Here is an 18,693-nt window from a genome sequence, read left to right as displayed (position 1 = left end):
TTCTGAATATTTAGTTTCAAGCCATAAAAATCTTCACCATGAATTTGTCTCTAAAAATACTTTTATAGTCACATGTATTTATTGGATATTAAAGCTATATGCTCTAATAAAAACTGAAATGGAATAGACAGACCATTAGACCAAACCACACAAACAAACAAAGCTGCAAATGCATCACTGACGATGACACATGCACATGTGGATGCAACAAGTGTCCTTCGGCATCCGTCAAATTGGCCTCGAGTCCTGTCCTGACCGACAGCCCGCCGCCGCCTTTCGCAGTCCAAACAGCGTCCTCCACCTAGCCACCGCCCCCTGCCCCCCTCACACAGTCCTCCAGCAGAGCACCACCGCACAACGAGCCGGGAAGCTGTAGGAGAGGGAGGAGGAGAAGGAGGAGTTGAGGAGATGGCCGACGCCGGGGGCGAGAGGTGGGTGGGGCTGGCGACGGACTTCTCCGAGGGGAGCCGCGCCGCGCTGCGGTGGGCGGCGGACAACCTGCTGCGCGCCGGCGACCAGCTGGTGCTGCTGCACGTCATCAAGGAGGCCGACTACGAGCAGAGCGAGGCCATCCTCTGGGAATCCACCGGATCCCGTACGCTTCCTCCACCCCCCCCCCCCCCCCCATGACCCCATCTCCTCCTCCGACCCGCCCTTGCTTTGCCTGCCAGCGAGCTAGCTGTTCTTGGTCTTTTGTTGCTTGCCGCGCGAAATTGGGAATTTTTAGCCGAGCAAAGGTCGGATCTTTCACGGGTTTCGATGGTCCATACCCCGCGCTGCGCGTATAGAATAAGACGGATCGACCGTCCTGCCAATTACTCTGCTCTCTCAACTATGGATTTGGGAGCTCGTGTTCTTCGGGGAGCTGGAATCGGGGCGAAACAGGGAAAGGCCCAAAGATACAAGGGAAAGCGGGTGTGTCTAGGACAGGTCATATACTACAAGTTGCGGCGATTCCGTCATCAGTTTAATTGTTCGCCGTTTGTGCAGCCAAATTGATCGATTGTTTTCTGAACCAAAGCGAAATTCATCACTAACCTATGCTCGGCTGAATTATTCGCCAATAAACGTTGCAACTACTACTGGTGGACCATTCAGGCCAATGTTCGTTAGGGGTTAGGGTGGCATAGGACAGCACTATGCCACTACTTCATTTTAATAAAGATGATGCCACATAGTCTATTACCTGTCAACTTTTCAGATTCTTCCTGATTACAGAAATTGAAATTCAGATTCTTTACTCTGAACATCATGATCCGTTACAGCAACATGGAGGGTTCACTTTCATGCAGTGGCGGACCTAGGGATAGATTAGAGCCCGGGCAATCTCTTCCTATCTCCGGCACAAGAGTGCATTACGTGTGCACGAGATCATGTTCGAATGCCTAGCTCCCATTGTAACATCGACGCCGGAGCCTGGGCCGGTGCCCAGGGTCGCCAGGCCCTGGGACCGCCCATGCTTTCATGTGTAGTATACTGTTGATGTTGTGTGGCATGAATGCATTACTTTTTCACTCTGAACATCATGTTATAGTGTGGTCGGCTGGCTGCTCAATATTCTCATTGCTTTGGTTTGTTAATTGTTGTAGCGTTGATTCCCCTCTCGGAGTTCTCTAATCCTATTACTGCCAAGAAATATGGGGCAAAGCCCGATGCTGAAACCTTGGATCTCCTCAACACCGTTGCCAGGGAGAAGGAGGTGATCACTCAAATCTTTGCTTGTTTTCTCTTATCATCCACTTACCAATGTTTGGTTTACTGAGGTTTCAAGTTCCTTTTGGCAAACAGGTTATGGTGGTTGTCAAAGTCCTCTGGGGAGATCCCCGGGAGAAGCTATCCCAGGCTATCAATGACATGCCCTTGAGCTGCTTGGTCATAGGAAGCAGAGGCTTGGGAAAGCTTAAGAGGTTGCACCAAGCTGCCTCTAGAATGTTCTTAATGAGCATGTTATCTTCCTCATACCAGTGCTAATCTTCTGATATCTTGCTTCAGGGTGCTCCTGGGAAGCGTCAGTGACTACATTGTGAACAACGCGACCTGCCCTGTCACGGTCGTCAAGCCCAATGACGGCTGATCTTATCACCAAAATGACAGAATGTGCTGCTGTAATAAGGGGATGATTGGCCTGTTGAAGAACATGCACTAGTTTCCAGCTAGCTGAAACATGTTGAACCAGGCAGTTTTATTGTAATAATAGGCAAATGACCTTTTGAAGGACATGGACAAGTAATAGTTCTGTTTTCCTGATTAACTGAACGCCTGAACCATGCACTTGTTTCTGTATGAGTGATGTTTATAGCTTCGAAGGTTTGAAAAATTGGGTCATTATCCTACTGTGTTTCTGCTGTGCTATGCGATGTCTATGCTTGAACATCATACATATTATATTTTGGTTCAGAAAGTCTAAGTACCGTGTACTTCAAATAAGATTGAGGAACATACAAGACAGAAGCTTCTCAGCTGAGTAACATATATGACAGGTGTTTGGGTAAATGCCACTATGAATGTATCAACATGCCATGCAAATCATAAAGCCATATAAATGCAAATTCAACAACTGATCAGATCAGGAAACACCACGGGCCTGTTTGGATGGAGGGGTCAAAGGGGTAAAAGGAGGTACTTTTTACCTTCAACATCCAAAGGTGGTTTTACTCCTATGTAACATATACTTGCAAGCAAGCATAGGAAGGAACACTGTCGTGGTTCTAGAAGGAGGGCCACGACCGGGTGGCGTAGTGCACCCGCCTAATCCCAGAGGATGGTTACTCGGGGAAGTGCAAGCGATTACTCAGATCTTCTCATGAAGCAAGAACACAAGAACACTCGAGGATTTTGAGTGGTTCGGGCCGCCGGAGCGTAATACCCTACGCTCACTGAGAGTTGTATTGCTCTCGTGTCTGTGGATGAGTCTATCCTCTGCCTCCAAGTCTTTTTTTGGACTTGAGTCCTTCTCTAACGGGCGTCTCCCTTTTATAGCGCAAGGGAGGCACGTACACAGGTGTTGGACCCCGATAGGTGGGCCCAACGAGGATGTATAGTATACCACGAAAAAGACATTAACAGTGCTTTGTGAATCTCTTGTCGGATACGCTTCATCGCCCTGTAGACTCTCTAACCGAGGGGGGTCTTCACCTGTCCCATCGGCGAGGTGCCCGTTGAGGCGGTGTAGGTTGCGGCGTAGACTGTTGGGTCTACAGCGTAGGCGTTATGATACTCCGTCGCCGAGTTGTCGTGTCTAACTGGCGTTGCAGACTGACGCGCGTGGCGTGGGTGGCGCCAGCGGCTGCACTGTGCGCCTCGGTGACGCGCGATCAATAGTTCAACCTGGCAAAAGTCCCATCGGGCTCTGCTGTGGCAGAGCGCACTTAACGCCTCCCGCATTGAATGCGGTAGGTGGGTGAGTCTTCCCGAGGAAGCCTCGCAGCCGCGCGCGTGCCTGCGCCTACGAATACGTGGCGGCTCCGGACCCCCCAGGTGGGGTGTCTGTTCCCTCCCCGCTGAGGGGTCCGGATAGTATATGGGGGTCCGGGACCCCGCGGGGGGTTCGGGCCCCCGGCTGTTTTGGCTGAGCGCTCGTTTCTCCGGGACACGTGGCGTCACCGGACCCTTCCCTAGCAAGGGACAGGTCTGGGGCCGCTGACCAGGTGAGAAGGGCCTCGGACCGCGAGGGCCTGGCTGCTTAGGCCGTCAGCGCTTAGTCAAGGATAACTACGAGACTCTTGCCTAGAGATTGCAACACCTCTAGGACACGTGGTGACATCGGATCCGTCCCCGAGCGGGAAGCGGATCCGGGACCGTTGGTCTGGTGAGATGGAGCCGGACCCCAGGGGTCTGGCTGCTCAGCCCCTTACGGCGTAGTTACAGATAACTACCCTAGTCCAGAGGTACCGACAGTGGCCCCCGGACCCACCATGGGGGAGGTACGAACCCGCAGGTGGGGCCATTATCGTGACGCAATCCTGATTGCGTTGTCGTGCTCATGTTGAGAGTGTGTGCTCCGGACCTCCTCAAGGCCGTAGCACTTGTTGCCAGGTTCAGGTACTAGAGCGCTCTCCGCAGGGCGGCGAAGGTGCAGGTTTAGAATACGGAACCAGGCTAAGCGGCTGCACGAACCTCGATCCGCCCAGGGAGCGAGCACCACTTCCCCGAACCCGGCCCCAGGCGACCGTGGCGAGTGGTCTCCGCCGGAGCGGGCCACCGGAGTGGACTTGGGCGACCGTGGCGAGCGGTCTCCGCCGGAGCGGGCCACCGGAGTGGACTTGGGCGACCGTGGCGAGCGGTCTCCGCCGGAGCGGGCCACCGGAGTGGACTTGGGCGACCGTGGCGAGCGGTTTCCGCCGGAGCGGGCCACCGGAGTGGACTTGAGTTGTCGCCAATGATCAACGAGATACGTCACCGGGCCTCGTGGCAAGGCATAGTAAACCATGCCTTATACTAGAAAGGAGTCCGAACCCCCTAGGTACAGCAGCCTCGGATATTAGGGCACTCGTAACAGGGTAGTGAAGTGCGTAGGCTTAGGGTACATTACCAGGCTAAGCGGCTACGCAGAACTTCTCCACCCCAGGGTACAAGCACTACTTCTCCGGTGTAGGTCCCTAGGAGTTTGGACCGCCTCCCAGCTAGAAGGGGTGTCCCAACCTGTACATAAGCCAGCAACTCAACTTGGATTGTTAGCGACAAAAAAAAGACTCTGTACGGAAGAAGGAAAACATGCAAGCTGAATGGACAAGTGTAATTAAGTTAATGTAAAGATAAGACTGAGAAAGCAAATCTCCTTTATTACTTGATTCGTGGTGTACATCAGAGGTCGGAATTACGAATGCGGACCTCTACCGCTCTAGACCACTTGCTGGTGTTGCCTGTTTGTGCGATGAAGTCAGAGGTCGGGTTTACAAGGGCGAACCTTTACCGCTCTAGACCACACGTAGGCACCACATCATTACAAAGGAGAAACACACTCAATCCTGTCTAGAGGTAACCTACAGCCGTCGCCTCGTAAGGCATGCACGTTCCTGGCCAGAGTGGAACTGCCACCTTGGAGGTTCTTCTCAGTCGTTGGGGGCGAAGGCGCCCTGGACGTGCCTATACAGCATCATCCAGCATCACCTCGGGAGCTTGCAGGGCTCTTCCCAGCTCAAGAATTGTCCCACGCTCAGACAGCATGTGAACATATTCTTTGGCTTTGAATGGGAGTGGCCCTGCCGTTGCCAGCTGCCGTCGGAAGCCAGCCCGATGGCCGCTCATAGTGAGCTGAAGCCAGCTTGACACCCTGGCGCAGCGGATGGACGGGTGCTTGTTTGGACGAGCACGGAGTGTGGAGAAGGGCGGTCGTTCGCCGGCTCCACCTTGGTGCTGGCACAGGGCCCCCGCGCCTTGCGGTGGAGGGCGACGCCTGTCTGCAGCAGCTCCAAAGGAAGCTTGAGCCAGGCGAGGGAGAAGGCGACAGACATCCTTCCCGAGCCACAGCCGTCGGCTCCAGGCTCCATCTTGAGAGGAAACCTTGAGCCGACGCCGTGCCGCCGCAGGGGACCCCCGGTGGTTGCTTGAGAGAAAACCTTGAGCCGACGCTAAGGTGTCACAGGGTGATGCGCAGCAGGCGTCGCCCCTGCGCGCCACCGTGCCGGCTCTGAGGTGTCGCCGTGGCGACGCACAGCAGGCGCCGCTTCCGTGCGCCACCGCACCGAGGACACTGCTGCCTCGGTGCCAGGGCATGCGGCGTAGGTGACGCCGTGCCACTCTTCATCTTCTCGTCGTCGTCGCAGAGGATGAGCTCAACCTCAGAAGCCAGGAGGTGAGCGAAGATCTGGCCAACGCTTACGCGTTCCCCACGGACGGCGCCAGATGTCGTGGTTCTAGAAAGAGGGCCACAGCCGGGTGGCGTAGTGCACCCGCCTAATCCCAGAGGATGGTTACTCGGGGAAGTGCAAGTGATTACTCAGATCTTCTCATGAAGCAAGAACAGAAGAACACTCGAGGATTTTGAGTGGTTCGGGCCGCCGGAGCGTAATACCCTACGTCCACTGAGAGTTGTATTGCTCTCGTGTCTGTGGATGAGTCTATCCTCTGCCTCCAAGTCTTTTTTTGGACTTGAGTCCTTCTCTAACGGGCGTCTCCCTTTTATAGCGCAAGGGAGGCGCGTACACAGATGTTGGACCCCGACAGGTGGGCCCAATGAGGATGTATAGTATACCACGAAAAAGACATTAACAGTGCTTTGTGAATCTCTTGCCGGATACGCTTCATCGCCCTGTAGACTCTCTAACCGAGGGGGGTCTTCACCTGTCCCATCGGCGAGGTGCCCGTTGAGGCGGTGTAGGTTGCGGCATAGACTGTTGGGTCTACCGCGTAGGCATTATGATACTCCGTCGCCGAGTTGTTGTGTCTAACTGGCGTTGCAGACTGACGCGTGTGGCGTGGGTGGCGCCAGCAGCTGCACTGTGCGCCTCGGTAACGCGCGATCAACAGTACAACCTGGCAAAAGTCCCCTCGGGCTCTGCTGTGGCAGAGCGCACTTGTGGCAGTACCGCCCTAATTAATCCGGCTCAAGTGCGCTAACCATCATCTTAAAGACAATCCCGGCTAACACGCACTTCAAACGGAGTAATTCGGCAGTGCTGTCGGGTAAAGTCCCGAAGAATCCACCTAAGCGTCGATCGAACCCAAAGCTTACATGTAACCCACACGAAGGTGGGTCCAGAGAGTACAACATTTCACAAATATATTACATTACAGGGTCTTAACTTAATCATTACAAACCAAGTTCGAAGTCTTTGAAAGGTACTTGAAATTCGAAATGAAAGTAGTTCAGAGTTCATTGCAGCGGAAATAAAACGAGTTCTAAACGACGATACATGATGTCATGATGAAGCCCGTACATGACATCACTCGGCATTGCCATCGTTGGCCGGAGTCGTATCCCACTCCACCGACCAACCAGGGGGTAAGGTACACGGCCAAGTCAAGCTAGCAATCATGTCCTCAAAAGTATTACCTGAAACAAAAATTGAGCCACAAGCAAGGCTGAGTATACTAATACTCCGCAAGGCTTACCCGACTAGGATATAACTAACCCTCTAACTAGACATGCAAGGCTTTTGGCTTGAGGGGTTTGTCTTTGCCGAATAGCAGGGAGTCCTTATTTTCCGATTTTAGCTTTCAAGTTCTATTATGATTAACCATTCTACATTAGCATCTATCCTAAAGCATACATGGTGGAAAGCAATTATTTTTCATCAATCAACCAAATTTCTCATCATCATTGTTCCACTTCTTACTCTATGTGGCAAAAGGGTTAAGCAGTCTCAATATCCGTGAGAGACGGACGATTCGAATCGAATTTGTTCACCTGGCCAGGCAGACCTAAACACACGCATGGGGAATGCAATCACCCACGCGACTTTTCCCCTTTTTCCCCGGGCATGAAACAGGCCCACCGTCCTAGGGTGCCCTGCACCCGTGCGTGACCATAGACCAGACAGTGGGGAGTATGTTCCACGGCCGGTTCCATCAGGTACTTAAGCTTACCGATTACCATATTCTCGGCATGTGGGTAGTACGTTCAAACGCTTAACCACCACTACCACACACCGCGGCCTTATCCATTTTGACTAAACAGACGGGGTATCACAAGTACAACAACCCCGCCCGTAAACCTTATATTGCAGTGTGTAGTAAGCATTCAACTCCTATGAGCTCGCGAGTGACAGGCAATCACTCGACTTCTACCGAACCATTAGCATAGCCAACTAGCGACCTACACATACTAGTGTTCAAGCATAGGTGCCTAGGATCATGCAACTAAGGTTCCAAACAATTCCTGCAACTTAAATGCACAGATAAACAGGAATATACATAGTTGCATAATTTCAAATAGGTAGAACATGATCCGGGGCTTGCCTTCCTGAGCGGAGCTAGCCTTGGGCTCTTCTGAACTCTGGTTCAGGTCTTCAGTGGCTTCAGTTAGATTCACTTGAGCTTCACGCTGCTCACTCTCGGACTCCGGCACCAACTCGTACGTACCGTCAGGGAGAGTAGTCGAATCTATATGAAATGCATATGCGTGAGTTATATTAGTAATACGAATTAATCAATTCCTTACTATAGAGTTGTAATTCAACGCAACTCAAGATGATTTATAAAATATTCTGTTATATTGTTTGGGCAACCATTTATAGAGTAATAACCATTATACTGACTCCACAAAGTAACTCGGATGGGTTGTCTCTTTTATCCCTATGCAGCAAAAGAAAGATTTTTCTTATTTAATGCTAGGTTAAGCATGTCCTTATCATAAATAATGTTAAACAGAGATTCTGGGTTTGAAATTTTTATGTATGATACATATCTAAATAACTTGCCTACTGTGAAATTTTCAGCCCATTTTATGCAGCCTATTTACCACGAAAAATAAAACAAACAGCTACTGCTGGAAACAAAAATGAATTTTACAGGTCAAACTATGCAAGTACTGGTAATGAAATTTTAACTGAAGGTTTTATACCTAAAGATAAGCCTGCCATAAATTTTTCACAATTAAATAAGCATTTTACAGGGCATGAAAAAATAGCACAAAGTAATGCTGCATGGATCGAAATTAAATTCCATAGGCTGTTATACTAAGTTCCAGAGCCTCATATCTTATCAGTATGGTGATAAACTCAAGGTTAACCCCTAGAAAAATTATTAGAATTTTTCATGTACAGAAACTATTTTTCTTGATTTAGTGTAAATATCTATACTATTAATTAGTTGGACTGGTTCCATCTACCTAAAATTTCTCAAAATTTTTGTACAGTAACTAAATATCAATATAAAGTCATTGTAAAAGTTTGAGCTCATTAAACCAAGTTAAACAGTATGTACAAACAAACTAATTTAAACAAGGCATAAGGCAAGATTTAATTAAACCGATAGCTAGGCATGTCAAAAGTTTATGAAACTTTTACACAATGTTATACATCTAACATGTACCCCACTGACCAAAAATGGCTAACAACACATGCTTGTAACTTGGGATCTAATATAAACCACATTTCCTTTGCATTTTAAATGAAATAAAAACTATTGAGCAAATGAAAAAGTGCATGTAACAAAAGTTGTAGATATCTTTTCTAGGATTCCATAACAGTTGAGTTTGCATTTTTCCGATTTTTCTACGATTTTTAAACGAATTTACAAGTTCACTGGAAAATCTAGAAAATACAAAAACACAGATTGCAAAGGGGCCCCTGGATCTTTCACTTAACCCCCTGGAAACCTAAAACAAATTGTGCTGGGGTCCCTGGCCGGAGGTAGGAGACAGGGGATGCGGCGGCGGCCCGTTTCCCGGCGAGGAGGGGCTTGCCGGCGACGGGGAGGGGGTCCTAGGGCAAGAGCTCGCCGAGATCTACCTAGGGGTGGGTGATGTGGTCGACGGGAACGGCCGGAGCAGGGTCGGCGGCGGCGTCCAGGGAGCGGCGGCGGCGGCTGCAGCGAGCGGCGGCGCTCCGATGCGGGAGGAGGGGCAAGAGCAGGCCGGGGAGCTTCACTTCGCCCTGAGGAAGCTAGCTCGGGGCTCGACTGGAGGCGGGGAGGGGCGGAGTAGGGAGGTCCGCGGCGGGCGGGCGGCCGGCGGTGTTCACGACGGCGGCGGCGGTGTTCCGCGGCGCTGGGAGGCTCCGGGGGAAATTGGGCGGGCCTGGGAGCTGCCTGGGGGTGAAATAGAGCTCGCTGCGTGCTCGGTGGGGGTGGAGGGGCGCTGAGCTGGGCCCTCCACGGGAGCCGTGGCTCGGCGGGCGGGAATGGGGGCGCGGCGGCGCTGCGCAGTGGCACGGCGGCGCTGGCCGTTCTGGGCGAAGGGGTGGGACGTGGGCGTGGGGAATGGGGTGCGGGCGAGCGGGCACACACGCGGCGCGAGCTAAAAGGGGGAGTGAGGGCGTGAGGAGGGGCTGGGCGCAGAAGAGGGCAGCGGCGGCGGTGCGCGCGGCCTGGCGGTGGCGTGCTCGCCAGGCGGCCTTCAAGGCGGGTCAGGGCGCAGCAAGCGGGCCGGTGGCGTGGGTAGCGAGCGGCAATGAAGGCTGGCCGTGGTCCGCGGCTCGGCAGGGCACGGCCGGCCTGTTTGGGCACCTTGGCGACGATGGCGGCGCGTCGCCGAGCGCTTGGCGCGGCGCGCGCGTCAACGGCAGGGCGCGGCAGCGGGCGGCGTCCGGGAGCGTGCGCACTCGAGTGGGGCGGGGGTCAGCGGCGCGGCGAGGCAGTGCGGGGCAGCGGCTTCGCGGCAGCGGCGCAGCGAGGCAGCAAGCGCACGCGCGCTCAAGTGCCTGCGCGCGCGCAGAGCAGAGAGGGGAGTCAGCGGGGAAGAGAGAGGGGAGAGAGAGAAAGAGAGTGGAGAGAGAAAAAAAAAGAAAGTCCACTGTTTGACTTAGCAAAAACTCGAAATTTTCAATTGAAACTCGAAAAATTTTGAACACGAAAGTTGTTCAAAATTAAATTTCCTACAACTTTCCTTTCAGGCAAAACTTCATTTGAGCGATGGTTTGGAAGTTCAAAATTTGAATTCAAGTTTAATGGTCCCGCTTGTTTTTCGGGGTTAATTCAAATTTTCATGCTAGAACTTGAAAAACTTTGAACACGAAAGTTGTTTGTTTTGTCCAACTCTACGACTTTCGTTTTGGGCAAGAGTTCATTTGAGCAAAAGTGTGAGGGTTGACTTTTTGGCGTGTTTAACCTGAATTTCGGCTTTGCAGTAATTGAGAAGTTGGGGGAGGGTTTAACGTGTCATCGCATGTGAATTGCCTGTTTTATATAGTGTTAAACACCGGAGGTGTTACAGCACTTAACGCCTTCCGCATTGAATGCGGTAGATGGGTGAGTCTTCCCGAGGAAGCCTCGCAGCCGCGCGCGTGCCTGCGCCTACAAATACGTGGCGGCTCCGGACCCCCCAGGCGGGGTGTCTGTTCCCTCCCCGCTGAGGGGTCCGGATAGTATATGGGGGTCCGGGACCCCGCAAGGGGTTCGGGCCCCCGGCTGTTTTGGCTGAGCGCTCGCTTCTCCGGGACACGTGGCGTCACCGAACCCTTCCCTGACAAGGGACGGGTCTGGGGCCGCTGACCAGGTGAGAAGGCTGACCAGGTGAGAAGGGCCTCGAACCGCGAGGGCCTGGCTGCTTAGGCCGTCAGCGCGTAGTCAAGGATAACTACGAGACTCTTGCCTAGAGATTGCAACACCTCTAGAACACGTGGTGACACCGGACCCGTCCCCGAGCAGGAAGCAGGTCCGGGACCGTTGGTATGGTGAGATGGAGCCGGACCCCAGGGGTCTGGCTGCTCAGCCCCTTAGGGTGTAGTTACAGATAACTACGCAAGTCTTGACATAGCAAGAGGGGTATCCTAGTCCTGAGGTACCGACAAACACCAATTGGCGACACCATCATAGTACATGTTAAACCACGGTGCCAAATGGCCCGGCATCAGCCGTAAGCATACATCGGCCATGTCCTGGCGCTACAGAGCAAACTACTGACTGCAAAGTTAAATCTAGCACATCACAACCGCCCGCCCATCCATCAACCGTCTAACGAGAAATGTACATCAGAGCCACGTCTAATCTGTGGAACCAGTTCACAGAGGCCCAAGAAAGTCTCCAGCGATCGTGGCAAGGAGCTGGAACTGGCGGTCAGCTTCCATCCAGCGGAACCCCATGACCTTGAAACGCACTGTGGTGTCCTTCTCCAGCTTTGAGTGGTCGTTCATGAACATTGGGTTCTCCCCGCCAATGTACTTGTAGTCATTCATCGACTTCTCAGCCATGAAGATGCTCTCGATGGGTCCAGATTTGAGAAACACCCCGTGCTTGAGGATCCTATCCACGTATCCAACCATGACTTCACCCTTCATAGGCTTGTGCGCGACGCAGGTGAATGTGACTGGGAACAGAACATCTCCAGTGAGCTCACGCACTTTCCCTTCAGATATTGCCTTCAGCTGATTGACGGCAATGTAGTACCCATGCTCCTTGGAAGCCCTCCTGTTGGTAACATCCTCCAGAAGACGCGCAATTATAGCCTTGCGGAGCAGGAGGCCCTTGCGGTCCAGCTCCCTAGGTGAGATCAACACATTCCATGACATCTCTGCCTCAAGAAAAACCATGGCTGAGTACCTGCCAAAATATAGGACATGCTCGGTTACCATATTTCTGGGTAAAATAGAGTGACCCATTGATTCATGGAAGACATGCAATTGTGCTTGCAGTATCATCACACAACAGGTTAAAAGAATATAAAACAAAACTATGTTACAGATAACATTAACTCAAATTTGAATGTCAAGACATCGTTATGGTCTTATGAGCATGATTCTGGTTCCCATATCATCATGGCAAGAATTTGAGGTACGAGATAGGAAGGTTTTCTACTACTTCATAGCGTATTATCTAATACAATTCTCCTCCTTAAGGTTATGTAGAGGACTTATCTGAATAACAGCTTAGTGAAACTAACTACTGGAATCAAAAGAATGATGGAACCTGGACATTATAGAATCTAAACATGCATGTAAATAACTAACTACCGGAATCAAAACAATGATGGAACCTGGACGTTATAGTGAAACTAACTACTGGAATCAAAAGAATGATGGTGGAACCTGGGCATTATAGAATCTAAACAAGCATGTAAATAACTAACAAAAATGATTTTACCTCACAGCCCACCCTGCACTGTGTCCTTGAGAAGTTCTCGTGAAAAAAATAAGTTCAAAATAAAGAAAGGTATTGACAGTTAAATTATGTGGGATGGAGTTATAGTAAGTGAGGTTCTTATTTCACACTTCCCGTATATCAATAAAAATTAAAAAAACATAGTGCTGCAGAATTTTAAGCATCTATCTATTGCAGTAGTGCATAACTAATATGTGGCAGCAGCAGGGAAGGACTAGGGGTAAGGGATGGTTACTCTGAAGTCCAAGACCCCAACTGCTACCCAAGGATTTTCGAACATCCCATCAACCAGTTCTACCAACATGACCTCTACAACAATACCTGGAGTACAAACAACCACATTCTAATAAAACAACTGAAAAAATCAATATGGAAAAATTCAGCGGCATGAGTATGTTATCATTTTGAGATTCAATTGTAGTTGCACAATGTCTGTTTGCTTCTGTAAGCGGAGGGGGAGGGGGGATCACTAAAAAACCAATCAAAGTAACAGCAAACCGGATTCAGTAAAGATCCGAATGCTAGTCTTAGTTTCCCGGCAATGCATTGCTTCCTGAACCCTGCCTCCATGACCCCAACCCAACACCGCATCGTCATTCAGTGGACCAGGGGCGTACGCCGTACGCGTACTCAACATTGCGACGGACCCAGTATAGGACATGGGTGTTCGATTTCGCACACGTTAGGGGGTTTGGGTGTTCGATTTCGCACAGCAGGAGAGGAAGGGAAGGGAAAGGGCGGACATACCCTTACCCTGTCGGCCGGCGAAGCGCCCGACGAAGACCTGGCAAGGCAAGGGCTGCGGCACTCCCTCCCTGTCTGGCTGTCTCCGCCTCTTGGAAAGAAGGCAGCCGAGAGACAGAGAGGGAGAGAGAGGACTTCCGTGCGGCGCGTCAGGAGGCCCAAGAAGCCCACAAACGCACCGGGAGCGGGAGGACCTTCCTGGTTTTATAGTGTAACTACGTTTTTCTGTGTTTGACCGAAGTGGTTGTCCCCTCTAGACCAAAACAGCAGCAACTAGACTAACATAACATCCATCCAATAGAAGATAATTTATGTGCAAGGAAACCCAAAACTTTGTTGTAGCACAAAATGAAACATTACGAATCCCGTGTCAGTAGTGATAAGTGAATGTTGGTTATGACTCATGATAGTATCCTTTTCTCCACACTTGGTGGCTTAGCAAGGTTGTGTTTATCCCTTTGTGGTGTTGGTGTGCCTTTTAAATCATGTTGGTAACTAAGAAGCACTTGGATCATAAGACTGTCTCCGACAATAAGGACGCAAATCCAACACTTTAGGGTCATGCAGAGTGAAAGTGTTCTCACCCAAAATTTACCCTTCAACAATGAAGGGAATCAGGAGAATGCAAATCCCCTTCTCGCCCCGTCGAAGTCCGCGTCCTCCTCCGGCCCTATGCTGCCGCGCCCATGCGGTGACATGGAGTCACTGATATGTGGGACCCGGAAGGCGTAGGTCCCACATATCAGTGACTAATGTTATCGAGGATGTCGTTGAATCTGCATGTGATGCACGTGAAGGTGTCGCGGAGCCGCTTGGCCCCACCGCGGACCTAGCTCGCCGCGGGCAGGCCTCCTCCGACGACCGAGCTCGCCACCCCATCTCCGATGGCGTCCTTTATTACGGCGGCTCCCTCCCCATCCCCGGCGTCTGCTCAAGCTGAGGCGGGGGCCAAGCATCAACAGGCGGAGATCCAGGGCGGCGGTGGGGTCGCGGCACGGATCTAGGGTGGCGAGGCGGAGCCCTCCCCCCCCCCCCCCCCCTCGATGTTGGCTGGGAGCAGCCGCACGGCCGCCGCGTTGCCAGCTTCGGTTATCCCCTTTCCTCGTGGTTGGTGGGTCTCGTGCTACAGGGACGATGCATTTTTGGGTTCGGCATCGCCTCCAATGCAAAATGGGTGCTGTGTTTGCCTACCCTATTGGAGGTTGTTTTACAGTGTGCGTCACCCATTTTTGGGTATGGATCTTGCTATGCCAATTCTGTTGGAGACAGTATGTGCCTACAACAACTTCTGGTGGTTCTGTATTCAAGTGAAACAATTTTTGTTTGCTTCGGTTGCTCCCTACTTTGGGAGATTACGAGTCATCTGATGAATAGAAACATTATTATATGCTTAATGATGATAGAAAAATTCCAAGAACAATTATATTGATTTGTTAACTAGACTATAACTCACGAGAAACTCTCCGAGTACTCCGAACATAGCGCCAAGAAGGAAAGTAGTCCACGGAACACCTCTGACCTCGAAAAAATGCGAAACGCATACGTAAGGATTGCTACAATGAGCTGTATAATAAAAAGATGAGCGTTAAAAGAAAAGTAGGTGGTATTTCTGTCGCATCCAATGCTTTTCTTTGGATGCTGTCTTTTTCCTCATAACTGCATCCCACACTTCTGGTGGGTCCTGGGTTCGATTCGACTTCCGGTGGGAGCGAGTTTCAGGTTCAGATTAAAAAAATTCCCCTCTGAGAAGCCAAAATCGCTTCCTCTTAATGAAATACAGCGGGGCTGTCATAACGCTCCGGTCGAGTTTTTTTAGTAACATAAAAATGGAATATTGCGAGTCCCATATCAGTAGTGATAAGTGAAATTTTGTTATGACTCGTGACAGTATCCTTTTTCCACACTTGGTGGCTTAGCAAGCTTGTGCTTATCCCATTGTGGTGTTGGTGTACCTTTTAAATCATGTTGGTAACTGAGAAGCACTTGGTGTTGGAATTGATCTCCACCAGTTGGCCCAACGGCCAACTGGCCCCCTTGACCTTGCGCCCTGATCGGGGGCCCAGCCCAAGACGAGGCTGGTGGGCCCCCGTCGCGCAGCCTATAAAGAGGAGTTGGGGACTGACGGCTCTAGACAGGAGGTTCGCCTGTTGCCGCAATTCCCCACCTCAAAACCCTAACCCGATCAGAGAGGGAGGCTGCAGCGGCGGGAAGCGCCACCATGCCATCGCCGGAGCGCCGTCACCACAGCATCGCCACTCCACTGCCCCAACCGCCGCCGCCCCTGCGCGGAACTTCACCGACGAACCTGTGGTGGCTCTAGATAAAGAAAGTAACCTCTCGATCTACGCCTTAGTCGATCCAATAGTTTTAACATTGGTATCAGAGCCTCGATCTAGTGTGTAGATTGAGATGGTTTGGATTCGGACATGAATCGAAAGAAATAGAGACCAAAAGAGCGGATTCGATCTCGAATCAAAGAGCACAAAAACAAAAGATTTCGATTCGATTCGAATCGGGAGAACAACAGTATAACCCTAGAGGCGATGCACAGAGTGACGGAACTCACCCGCTCGCACCACCGCCGGCTGTCCAACGACGCCGCGCGGAAAAGCCAGCTCGGACCGCCGCTCACCGGGATTCAGTCGCATCCGTGGTCTCGGGGCTCAGGGCACCGTCGCCCAGTCCGCTTGACGGAGGCGTACTCAGCCGAGGGCGAGCACGCGCGCCGGCAAGGGGACCGGCGGCGGCACCTCCATCTTCATCCCTGGACGCCATGGCGGCCCTCATCTTCCTCGGACGAGTCCCCAAAGGACGGGCACCACTCGGTGCGCTGTGAAACAAAGAAAAGAAAGGGGAAGGAGGATGAAAGAAAGTAAAGAAAGGAAGCTCGGAATTGCGGGATATGGGGCCGGCGACTGGAGCTCTCGACGCCGGCGTGAGCTGCCGGCGGCGGCGCCGCCGCTCGGTGGCTTGAAGAAAGAGAAAGGGAAGAGTAAATGGTCCTAGGGTTTTGGGGAGCCCGAACCGGCCGGGAGTTTTATCCCACCGAAAAGCACGGCCAGCCGTTGGATGCGAACAGACGGCACAGATCACGCCGCAGAGAAAAACGGGCCGCCGGCCACCGTCGGGCCACCGCGGGCGCCGTTTGGGCCGAAATCAGCCCAGCAGGCAGGGGCGCCGCGCCGAGCCGAGCTAGTTTTCTGGGCTGCGCACCGCTGCAGGGCACGCACGCGTGAGCAAGCCGAGTGGACCGCGAGCGTGGCCTGGGCTGCGTGCGCGCAGAAGAAAGAGGAGAGCCGAGCCCGAGCTGCGCAGGAGCGAACAGGCCGAGCCAACACGATTTTGGCACGCTGTAGCACTGCTGGGCCGAATGCTGAGTTTTGGACCATGGGCTATTTCCTCGTTTGGACCACAAAGACAGTAAAGAAAGGAACTCAGTTTTTATCCTTTTCAGAAGCATTTCTTTATAGAATTTTGTTTATAATTTGATCCCTATTCAATTTTGCACCAACGTGTATATTGTTTAGAGATAAAAGTTCACAGTATTGCTTCTGAAAATAGAAATTCCTTCATGTTTCCGCTGCAAAGTTTATATTGTTGCTCTTTAATTTAATTAGAACCAACGGGACAATTAAATTTTAAGAGCATGATTAAAGAGCTTACTTTGAGTAAGTTTTGTACAGTTTTATCTCTATTCAATTTTGAACCAACGAGATAAATTGTTTAGGGAGAAAATGAGTACAAAGTACTATTTCTGAAAAGAAATAAAAGTTTCCCGCTGCCATAAAGAAAGAAAAAGATTTCCGGTGTTATACTGTTGCTATCTTTCAATTAAGTCGGAACCAACGAGAAGATTTAATTGGAAGAATAGTCTTAAATAAGTTTTTTTCTGTGGGTAAAAGATAGAAATCTTTCCGCTGTTTAAAGTCAAAGCTGAGTTTTGGCATTTTAATGCCATTTGATGTCTCGAAGATAATTCTCAAAGAAGAACAAATTAAATTTAATTATGGTATTGTTATTTTCTGACCAACGTTGATGATAACAATATTATAATTTCATGAGTTATAGCCTAAAGTTTAAAAGTTTAAAGTCTCTAGTAGATGTTTCATCAAAGTGACTATTTTTCAGAGAATAGACAAAGAACTGCTCTTAAACTAGAGAAACATATTCTCCAAGTTTTTGCTGCAATAAAGTTGATTATCTTCTAATTAAATTCGAACCAATGGGAGAATTTAATTTTGAGGTGCAGATATATGATTTTAAAGTTTATTAAGTTTTCCATTCATTAATTCTGTTTCTGCCCAACGGTGATATGGAATTAATGTAAAAGAAAGATGTTTTATTCTATTTCTGCCCAACGGTGATATAGAATAGAACTTAAAGTTTTAATTATTGTCTTTTCAGTCAAAGTTTTGCGTGTAGTCCTTCTTGAAGGGATAAAAGAACATGAACTGATTACCTTTGACTCAAAAAGAAAGAAGGCCATCGCATGAGAAAGTGTATTCTTTTTAAAGAATGACTTGAAAAGAAAAGTAATTATACATGTTGATCCAAGAAAAGAAGATAGAGCAATAAGAGATCGTATTGAGAAATATCTCTTATGTACTCTCTATCAAGTAGGATTTATTTTGAGTTTATTCAAAGTTGTGATAACTCATACATGTTTAATTTGACCAACGTCGGATTAAGTATGTGTGTTATGGAATATTCAGATTTATTTCTGAATTTGATATGAGCCAATTCTGACATTTATGTCTGGAAAAAGTATGAAATAATACCCGCATGACGGGGTAAAGTTGGCATAGTGCCAATCCTGTATGGCAGGAGAAAGTTGTGATGACTCATGTGCTGGTTTATTTCATACTGGAAGAAAAGTTAGGAGTAGCTTTGCTATTCTAGAATTGATTGGGCACTTCCATTGTGTCACAGTGATTAAGCACTCAATGAGTTTAAAAAGAATGAAAAGTTACATACGAACCTCAAGATAAGAGTGATATGCGAGCGTGACTTGCAAAAGGTCTTAAAGTGAAACGAGGAAAAAGAACTGTCATATGAAATAAAGGACTATGTTGAGTTCTTAAAGTGAAATGAGTTAAAAGTACTCCCATACGAACTAAGAATTACTTTGTTCTACATGACGTAATCATGTGAATGAAGTAAGTAATTGAAATTTACTCATTCACAAAAGTTGTAAATAGTTTTCGAAATTGTGGCAGAAAAGTTCAAGCCACATTTCGAGGGGGAGAAATATGA

The 18,693-nt window shown here is 49.9% G+C and overlaps 2 protein-coding genes across 4 annotated transcripts; one reads left to right on the top strand and one right to left on the bottom strand.

The window, feature by feature from the left end:
* Positions 1–202: 202 nt before the first annotated feature.
* Positions 203–2,333, top strand: LOC120697504 (universal stress protein PHOS34-like). Its single transcript, XM_039980758.1, has 4 exons — positions 203–595; positions 1,590–1,699; positions 1,789–1,907; positions 1,993–2,333. Exons 1-4 carry the CDS (start codon positions 409–411, stop codon positions 2,072–2,074), a joined length of 498 nt encoding a protein of 165 aa, XP_039836692.1. The 5' UTR covers positions 203–408; the 3' UTR covers positions 2,075–2,333.
* Positions 2,334–11,389: 9,056 nt separating this feature from the next.
* Positions 11,390–13,615, bottom strand: LOC120697503 (DNA-directed RNA polymerase V subunit 7-like). Of its 3 annotated transcripts, none has more exons than XM_039980755.1 (2): positions 13,444–13,615; positions 11,390–12,138 (listed from the first exon to the last, which is right to left on the bottom strand). In XM_039980755.1, the coding sequence occupies exon 2, from the start codon at positions 12,126–12,128 to the stop codon at positions 11,601–11,603; it is 528 nt and encodes a 175-aa protein (XP_039836689.1). In that variant the 5' UTR covers positions 12,129–12,138; positions 13,444–13,615; the 3' UTR covers positions 11,390–11,600. The 3 variants fall into 3 exon arrangements, with proteins under 3 accessions (XP_039836689.1, XP_039836690.1, XP_039836691.1); XM_039980756.1 differs by having other exon boundaries at positions 11,398–12,138; positions 13,450–13,598; XM_039980757.1 differs by lacking the exon at positions 13,444–13,615 and adding an exon at positions 12,679–13,380 and having other exon boundaries at positions 11,398–12,138.
* Positions 13,616–18,693: the final 5,078 nt, after the last annotated feature.

Source organism: Panicum virgatum, chromosome 3K (assembly GCF_016808335.1).
Source record: "Panicum virgatum strain AP13 chromosome 3K, P.virgatum_v5, whole genome shotgun sequence".
Classification (NCBI taxonomy): Eukaryota; Viridiplantae; Streptophyta; class Magnoliopsida; order Poales; family Poaceae; genus Panicum; species Panicum virgatum.
Note: the sequence above shows the minus strand (reverse complement) of the source record. Positions and strands in the feature narration are given on the sequence as shown.

Excerpts from the sequence above, each read along its gene's own strand:
- LOC120697504 (XM_039980758.1), top strand. The coding sequence starts at position 409 with ATGGCCGACGCCGGGGGCGAGAGGTGGGTGGGGCTGGCGACGGACTTC. Across the intron at positions 596-1,589 it reads CTGGGAATCCACCGGATCCC|CGTTGATTCCCCTCTCGGAG; the intron begins GTACGCTTCCTC and ends TAATTGTTGTAG. Across the intron at positions 1,908-1,992 it reads GGCTTGGGAAAGCTTAAGAG|GGTGCTCCTGGGAAGCGTCA; the intron begins GTTGCACCAAGC and ends ATCTTGCTTCAG.
- LOC120697503 (XM_039980755.1), bottom strand. The coding sequence starts at position 12,128 with ATGGTTTTTCTTGAGGCAGAGATGTCATGGAATGTGTTGATCTCACCT.